At 38.0% G+C, this 9489-nt stretch overlaps 2 protein-coding genes across 2 annotated transcripts; both read left to right on the top strand.

The window, feature by feature from the left end:
- The first annotated feature begins 1991 nt into the window (after positions 1–1991).
- Positions 1992–2809, top strand: LOC131692532 (protein lethal(2)essential for life-like). The gene has a single exon (XM_058979644.1). It carries the CDS (start codon positions 2137–2139, stop codon positions 2686–2688), a length of 552 nt encoding a protein of 183 aa, XP_058835627.1. The 5' UTR covers positions 1992–2136; the 3' UTR covers positions 2689–2809.
- Positions 2810–8043: 5234 nt separating this feature from the next.
- LOC131692538 (protein lethal(2)essential for life-like) lies at positions 8044–8985 on the top strand. Its single transcript, XM_058979650.1, has one exon. The coding sequence runs from the start codon at positions 8377–8379 to the stop codon at positions 8863–8865; it is 489 nt and encodes a 162-aa protein (XP_058835633.1). The 5' UTR covers positions 8044–8376; the 3' UTR covers positions 8866–8985.
- The last annotated feature ends 504 nt before the right edge of the window (positions 8986–9489 follow it).

A 9489-nucleotide genomic window follows, 5' to 3' on the forward strand; every position in this document is an offset into this window, starting at 1 on the left:
ATCTTGAATTATTTAGAGGCTGATCGAATACTGGCGCCATCTTGAACAGATGCAATTGTGTGCTTTATGTCCTCGTTTTGGCGTTTTTCGCTCAAAATTGAGCACAATTTTCCTGCCAAAATAATTCTAATTTACATTATAGTAGTGACTTATACACGAAAATATCGAAAAACCAACACAAAACTCGTGTTCAGCACTAATTTTTACGTAAGAAAAAACTCATTTAGCATTTTTTACATTGATTAAATGTACTGTACTGAGGACAAAAGATAATGCGTTTTCGCAGAACAACACATGAAAATATAAACGACGCCGTAACTAACACAGCTGATCAATGGTAACAGCCGAAATGACAGTCGTCAACGATGTTCTATACCGTGTATCTAATTCACGTAACGTGGGCGACCTCTGCAAAAACATAGCAAAGCTAATTCCCTACCTATTGTACCTTCATTGACTAATCCATGTGCAGTTGTGTTAGTGCGAGATTAAATCGGGTGTAATTTTTGCCAAATGATGTTAAAGTTTTATATGTATGCTGTCTATACACATTGCAACTGTGTTGGTATCCTAGACGTCAAATAAGTCAATACCCCTTTGACCCCATTTTACTCTACACATTGAACTAATTTACCCAAAATTTTAATGGAAGATGAATACCTAATGTAAAAAGTCCTTAAACGAGTTAGACAGCATACCTCGTGTTCGTTTTAAATTTACCATATATTTTTCAGCAAGACTCCTTCAAACATACCCTTCTTTTATTTTATCTAACGAAAATCGCTAGAAGTAAGATCCCTAGCCCAAAACCAGCCTGCCTGCTTTTGAATCAAAAGAGATATTAACACGAGATCGGATTTTGGAACAAAAATTAAGTTTAACTTTACAGATTTTTTATTAAAGTGACCAGACGTCCAGAATTTCTAGGGCTTACTCCATAAGTGTTCCACATTGTCTAATATTTTATTCCAAAGTGTCCATACTGGACATCCACATCGTACAAAAAACTCATAAAGGGTTTTGAGGCATACTTTCTAATCTCCGAAAAGTTGTGCCTATTTATTCTGGTTCTCACGGTACATATACCATCTTCTAGTATAGATCAGCTGATGAATCTTTGAGAAGGGTTTCTTAGCTTTTCAAAAATTTTGGCAAATGTCTTGTATAGGCACATCTTCAAAAGAGTTCTTGAGCGCGTCCCGCATTCACCCCGAAAGCATATGCTAACTTTAATTTTTATCATTATTTTTGCGGTGTTCCAATAAATTTCATCGCCAGATTTAAAAATTAAAACGAAAAAGTACACCGAGGAAAATATACACGCAGAACTTTATTTATTCATCGATAGCATACTTTGCTATCTGCCTCTCGTTTCTTCTGCTGTAAATTTTATGCATTGGACATATTCGGTCTATCCATTCATTCGCCTCTTTTCGGGTAGAAAAATTTCTTTAGAAAAATCAAGCCATATATGCGGGTTTGGGAATCGAACAAAGGTGAGCTGCGTACAAGGCAATCGATTTACCAACTACGCTATGCCCGCCCCCTCTTTATTTCACTTTGACATTAATCCGCTCTTTGCTAAGTTGGATGATAATTGGAATAGGGTGAAAATGAGCTCATCACGCTACCTTACAGACAGCTGCATCCCACACTATTTTTACAGTAATCGGCAAGTTACGGCGGGTAGCCTACAAGAACAAAGTATCAGTATAGCTCGCCAGCATGTATTTAAAGCCGCCTAGCCGCCCTTTCTTTTACTGGGATACATTCTCACCACTCCTTCTATCTCTCACATCATTCACAGATAATGTTCATTTTCTCTCATTCTTTATCTCAGTGTTCATCCGGTGAGTTACCGATAGCTTGAGTAGTGTTAGTGTGCTACCCGCGCTACGCGCGTTCGTTACCGTTGACGCGTACGCAGAACTCACTGGACTATTCCTGAAAAGTCTGGAACGTTCACTTCGCGCGAATGCAATGAATTCTCCTGCTTATAAAAATCCGACGGAGCTCACTGATCGAGATTAGTTTCAAACGAACAGTGCGTGTATAAAAATATTACGCTTTCAAGTGAAAGATTTACAAAGAAATTTTTACAGTTCAGACCGGTAAAGTGAATACAAAACAAGTAAAATGTCGTTAATTCCAGTACTATTTCGCGAGTGGTTAGACAATGTTGTGGATGTTCCTGCCAGACCATCCCGCATACTGGAGAAATACTTCGGAGAGGATATCTTCCCAAGTGATCTGCTACTGGCCATAGATCATGTACCAAAGCGCAGAGGATTGAAACGCCCGCGGCATTCCGCGTTCGAATCCGAGGACGACCAAGCAGTTGTAAAGCGCAACAAGGATGGATTCCAGGTTAACATCGATGTACACCAGTTCAAACCGGAGGAAATATCCGTGAAAATGGCAAACGACTACATCACGGTGGAAGGCAAGCACGAGGAAAAACAGGACGAACATGGTTTTGTTTCGAGACACTTCACCCGCAGATATAGGCTTCCGGATGGCCATGATGCGGACAAAGTGGTTTCAACACTTTCCTCCGACGGAGTGCTAACGATCAAAGCTCCGAAGTTAGCATTGCCCGAATCGGAAAGGACGATTCCGGTTGAACGGGTGAAGAAGTTGATCAAGGAAAATGGAATGGCACCCGAGGATGAGAATGAAATGAGCTAAAGTCTGATATGTAGATTTACTTGAACCTCAATTAAAATAAGATAATTTTAATGTTACCTGACACAGTGTATACAAATGTAACCATGAGGGTATCGTAAGCTAATAAATTACAATTACAGTATTATAATTTGTAAAATTTCATTCGATTTTCGAAAATATCCTTAGTTTGTGACCACACGTTAAGGGGTACGTGTTGAGGTGAGTCTTCATTCTTTTAAGTTTTAAGAGATCCAAGCAGTAGAAGCAAAGTTTTTTTCAGCTTACTCCCTTAGGCTGTTTGCAACGCTGATGTATTCTATATGGGCTGTTCTATTTTACATCTACGGCTAAAACAGATTGATCGCAATGCTGAGATGCAGTTGTATTTTTCAAGCACTTTTTGGATCAGATTTTAACCCATTATAACCCAGCTATGTTAAAACTTTTGGTAATTTATAAATTACTTCGTGAGTCCTCATATTATGCCGAATTAAGTGTGGGAAAAATATCTACTTTGGAACGTTTTGTTGCGAAAAAAGCTAACGTATGAAATTTCATTCGCTGGGCTGATAGGGTATCAAAAAATCATTACATAGAAAATTAGGCTAAAATCTTTATATTTAGCATAAAATCGAATAATACTTTCAACCTTGCGAGATCATTCATTTAGCAGCTTTTTTGAAAGATTTTAACACTTCTCTTTCGTGCTGTTTCGTCTCATGATTGGTTCGTTGCATCAATCCATCTTTCCCTCAAACTTTGTAATTATTTTAAGAAAAAGAACATTTTCTTATGAGAATTTACATAAAAAATATTCTGGGTAGAACCAGGCATGATTTGCAACGTATTGTTAGCCTTGAATGCACTGATTCAACGTTAAAATCAGCTAGAAAGTTGCGAATCCACTCCTGGTCCTAAAGAGGAAATAATTTTGCCTTAGGAAAAAAGATATCGGTTCAGCCTAGCGTATGAAATTTCATACCTTGGACTACCAGCAGAATTTTCGCAATTGTTTCACCAATTTCTTCCATTTTTCGCACTGAGCCACATCTTTCACACCTCTCATGACCATTCGTTTACAATCCGAAACAAGAATTAGTGATTTAGAAAAGAAAATCAATACTATGTATTGTTCATATTTTGGTTTCAATTTTGTCCAACTTTGACATTCGAAAACACAATGGAATTTTATAAAAAAGATTATTGAGCATACACATTATAAACTATAGGGTATTAATTATCGTTCACAGAAGACCAGAAGTTTGAAAACGCCTTTATTGTATAACAAATATGATCCTGAAATGTGTTGTTTTTGCGTATGATATTTCATACGCTAGGACATAATGAGTTAAACAGCTCGACTATTCTGTTTAAAATTTTCCACAATTTGAAACACGAATAGAACACCGTTCTAAAATTTTTATATTAGTATGTGTGACACCGTGTTCTAGATATTGTATTTTGACAGGTCCACATTATCCGACGGCTTGTCCTTAAGACATTAAGAAACAAATTTACATCAGAGCGTTGCGAACAGCCTTAAATGCGATTTTTCCAAAAACATCTTTGCTGTGACTACGATTGCTGAAAAAGTTTTTATCCAATTTCAATTTATTTTTTCAAAATGTTCGTAATTTAACCACAGACTAACACTATGAGGAAATTCATTTGCAAAAGGGTTATCCCTCAGGCTCGGGAACAATTTTTCACTAGCGGTGTATCCCCCGTATACTTGCGCATATATCAGTGGCGCCATAATCTCAAATGCGGTCACAGTCCCAACTAAAATATATTTAAAATGACCGTTGAAGCGGATGAAGAATTTTTTTCCAATTCGTTCCACTATGAGGAAATTCATTTGCAAAAGGGTTATCCCTCAGGCTCGGGAACAATTTTTCACTAGCGGTGTATCCCCCGTATACTTGCGCATATATCAGTGGCGCCATAATCTCAAATGCGGTCACAGTCCCAACTAAAATATATTTAAAATGACCGTTGAAGCGGATGAAGAATTTTTTTCCAATTCGTTTATTTGATAAGGCACGTTTGCGTTAGCTTAAAGGTGCCATTTTTTCATTGTTTTACATTTTGAATTTCTTAAAACTAGGGGTTACACATTTCAATATTATTTTGTTTTATATTAGGAAAATAAAAAAAAACTTTACCGCTAACTTATACATATACAAGAGGGGATAATAGAATATTCGTAAGATTAGGGGGACTGGTCATTTTGTGTGTTCTTTGTATAGTAATGAACTTTATGATTTTTAGAAGGGAGATTGTTGGGGCAAAATAATTCATCTGAACATTCCAACTCGATAAAATTTCAGTTCAAATTTCCATATTTAAAAGTCTCCCCCCTCTCCTCTCACTACGCCCTATTGTTAAACTACCTATGCCCATGAAATTGAGCTAAGGCTTTTGAATAATTCATACAAACATACCAATGTGGTAAATCTAAAGTATATGATGTTATTTTGGTATGCTATATGAAATGTCATTGGTACACCCGCAGTGTTGGCAAAAAAAATGATTTTTGGCAATTAATTCGATCTATCGAACTTTGAACAGCTATAACTTGTTGTAAAGATATTCTAGCACCATGCACCCTTCGGCAAAGTTGTTCACCATATCCTGGACTACACTTCTATCTACTTGTTGGTATACTACAGGAAGAATTGTAGTCTATTAAATTGAAAATGCAAAGAAGTAGGTTTTCCCATGCTAATTTCCATACAAATTTCAAACGCAATGCGCTACGCCAGGTCAAATCCAATCGACCCCAAATTTTTCACAGTTGTTTAGGACCCCAAACGGAACCAAAAAAGTGCTGTGCTGAAAAAACGATCATTTTGTCTCACCCTAATAATCATGTACATAACCCACACGGTAAAAAAAACTTTACCCATTTTATGTATTCAAATTGCTCATTTTCGGAAGTTATTCGAGCTGTCAAAAAAATGGGTATTTGTTTGTTTCTAACAATGAGTACTTTTTATCCATTTTACAACTACTTGATGAGGTAATGTCAATGGGTATATTGATCTTGATAATGGGTGAAAAATCCTTAAGCCTTATTTCAAGCGAGTTAACCTGCAAGCTAAGGATCGTAGTGGAACCTGCAAACTATCGCCCTGCATCGGAGTCCGTGGCGGAAACGGAACATTTCGGATATGCTCCGAAAACAACGGACTGAGGATGTTGAAAATATGCGCCAGTTCGGCATTTTTAGAGCAGCCAAAAGATCCAGCCATCAAAAATATATCCAGTTGGCGGTTTTATTTTGTTAAGTAGTTTCTATTTAGATTCCTATACTTTTATAAGGAATCTATAATGTGAAATGAATGCTATTTTATGTTTTTTTAATTCAGAAATAATTCTATTGACAGTATTTTTCATTCTGGCGCGAATTTCATGAATGGGTATTTTTTACGCATTTTGCTGTAACCAGGAGGGTGTCACTCCTGTCATCCGCTATTCAGATATACAGACTTTGACAGTAGTCAACATATGCGGGCCTAGCCGGCTCTAGGCCCATGTCGCCCGTGCAATAGCATTGGGTTGTTTTGATTTCAACAAAGGCAGATGTTGGCTAGGACAAAATGGCTGCCTTGCAGGGGCCTGGTCGTAACCAACCTCCTGGCAACCCTATACCATCATATTGACCTTTCTATTCCCGTTAAAAAAGAAAAGGCGCTGAATTATTTCGTGATGAAAACAAAATATTTTGCACTGCAAAAATCGGTTGAGGTTAGGTATTTCGTGATGAAAACAAGCCAATTTCCTTTAGTTTGATTTTGCATCTGTGGTTGTAAATGAGCTGTCAGAAATCTTAATGGAGTTTGACAGCGACCGACATATATGGGGCGTTATAGCTATAAAGTCCCAAACAAAGAATTATGTTCGGCACTATGCTCGATATTCAAGCATTCCACACGACGTTTTGCATCTTGTGGGATGATTTAATATCATATCATTCAGAAAATCGACATTTTGTAACCAAATACAGCTTCTAATCATTCGGTTCAAAATCAATGTTTTGCCTTTCATGGCAGTGATGCTGGCTGTACAGAGACGTCGTCCTTGACAGGGGCTGGTTGTAACAGTTCTGCGAAAAATAATGGGTGAAACATACCCAGGTTGACGTACAAGGTCTGTACTCATTTATGGGTACAAACCAGGAGGGTGTCACTCCTGTCATCCGCTATTGAGATATACAGACTTTGACAGTAGTCAACATATGTGGGCCTAGCCGGCTCTAGGCCCATGTCGCCCGTGCAATAGCATTGGGTTGTTTTGATTTCAACAAAGGCAGATGTTGGCTAGGACAAAATGGCTGCCTAGCAGGGGCCTGGTACAAACGCTTTACCTATTTAATGGGTTATTCCACTTTTATTGAAAATGAGTAGTTTTCTACGCATTAAAGGGTATTTTATCAGTGCAAGCTAAATTTTATTCGGCAACATGCAGTTCCGATAAGTTAAATGAAAATAAGGTGGATAAAAACCACCATTGGTGAACTGAACGTGAAAATGTTTCAAGTGAAAATCAAAGAGAATAGGAAAAGAGACGAATAGTGTGAAGCCAAAAATACCTTATTGAGCAGACCAATCGTGCAATGTAAATAAACATTACTCATGCCTGAGTTGGAGGAGATAAGTATTGTAAATCCATCCAAAAAAAAATTTGAATTTTCGTCAGAATTTAGTGCAATCGTCATTGTAAGGTGCATTCTAGAGTCTATGTATGAGTAAAAACAAGTTTTAGAATTATTTCATCTCTTTGTTTCGAAATGCACATCGTTTGATAAACAAATCCAACGATCGACAAAAGGTTTGTTTTCAAAATATAATAGGAGTCATTTAAAGTGCTGCCTTTGGAAACGGTTGCCAAATTCTAGTGTTGAAATCATCGTAAAGGGAGTGTTGCCGTTTTGACTGATTTTCACTCTTCGTCTCTTTCACTATTCTCTTTGGTGAAAATAATCTGAATAATTAATATTTTACAAGAATTATGCCAAACGCTATGAAAACTATGTTCGTGATTTGAACACCAATTCCATTTCAGCATTTTGTTTATTTGCATAGATGTTTTATGGCGCGAAAAAATCCGTGGAATGAGATACACCAATAATGAATTAAATAACTCAATACCGCTACTGTCTACAAATAGACTGAACAACACTCACTCGTGAACATCCTAGTATTTTCTGGAGCTACCCTTCAAAGCTTCAATGATGAATCTGATGAATGATGTGCACTCACGCATGAATATAAATGAATCTAGTGCATTCTAGCATTTTTCTGAGTGGCCCGAAGCGCTTCGGTGATGAATGCCGTGCACTCACGCGGGTATAAAAATGAACCTACCACAAAAGATCATCATCAGTTATTAGGCAATCCACCACGACGATTGTTCGACAATTCAGCGGTGGGTTCTGTCAACAAGTCTACTCCTGCGAACAGAAAAACTCGTCCGACAAACATCTTCGTTAGTCCGATTCGTTTGATGTTGGATCGAATCAACGATATTGTTGGACGTCGCACCCCTCGGAGTAACGTCAGAAGAAGTAAACAAGAATTAATCAGCTGATCAGAAACGTCTCATGGATTGCCTAATTGTTCGAAAGCGCTACAGAAAATATTGAAGTGTGAGATTTGAAACGTGTTAATTTCAGTTTGCTCGGTGTAATTCAAGTTAATATATACAATGTCGCTCATTCCAATCTTGTTCCGTGATTGGTGGGATGATTGCTTGGACAGCCCACTACGAGCATCCCGAATCCTGGATCAGCATTTTGGCAGTGGAATAACAGCTGACGACCTTCTCACTGCCCTAACAGCTTCAGGAACGGCACATCGTCCCAGAGTCGGTTACGTCCGTCCATGGCGCAATACAAATCTTGCTTTGCGTAATGACTCCGGATCTACAGTCAACATCTCCGGTGACAAGTTCCAAATTAATTTGGACGTTCAACAGTTTTCACCGGAAGAAATCACTGTCAAGGCGACCGACAAGTGCATCACCGTTGAAGGTAAACACGAGGAGAAGCAGGACGAACATGGCTTCATCGAACGGCACTTTGTCCGACGGTACATGTTGCCGGCAGGGCATGATCATAACGGTATCGTGTCCTCAATGTCTTCGGATGGTATTCTGACCATCGCTGCACCTGGCTCTTCCACCGCCGGCAGATGAGAAAGTGATCCCTATTACGCAGACAGGACAACCGATGAAAAAGTTGGCGGAGAAGTCTTCGAACGATGAGAAGTCAGCTAAGAAAGTGAAGAATGGTAATTAAGCATTTAGCACTATTTCCTCTGCATTTACAATATCTAGTCTCATAGACTTCTACCATGAACTGAGCAATATAAAATTGGTTAAGATAATTTTCAATAAACTTAAATTTTAAAGATGCCTTAAAATAACGATGATTCTATTTGATTCGAACAACTCCCTTGGATGAAGACGTTGAACCAATTCCTGAATGAAATTGATGTAATAAATCTATTCAATGTTAATTCTTCAAAAGGGATGGGATTTTTGTAAACCAATTGGTTTCGTTCATTAGAGATGTAGGGCCCTATTCTGCGGAGAGAGTGGATTTTTATAAAAAACGTGTTAATGCACTTCTTTACTTTTTCGTATACGTATCTATAGAATGCGTTGTAAACGTTTTCTGCGTTGAACTTATTGCACAACTATGAAAAAGTACAACAAAAGTTTGTTTACAAGCGATAGCCCTTTTGAAAAAGAAATTGCTTGTATTTACTCAAGATGATTGAATCCGAGGAACTGCACTTCCAATGTGCGTTGCGCTGC

Source organism: Topomyia yanbarensis, chromosome 3 (genome assembly GCF_030247195.1).
Source record: "Topomyia yanbarensis strain Yona2022 chromosome 3, ASM3024719v1, whole genome shotgun sequence".
NCBI lineage: Eukaryota > Metazoa > Arthropoda > Insecta > Diptera > Culicidae > Topomyia > Topomyia yanbarensis.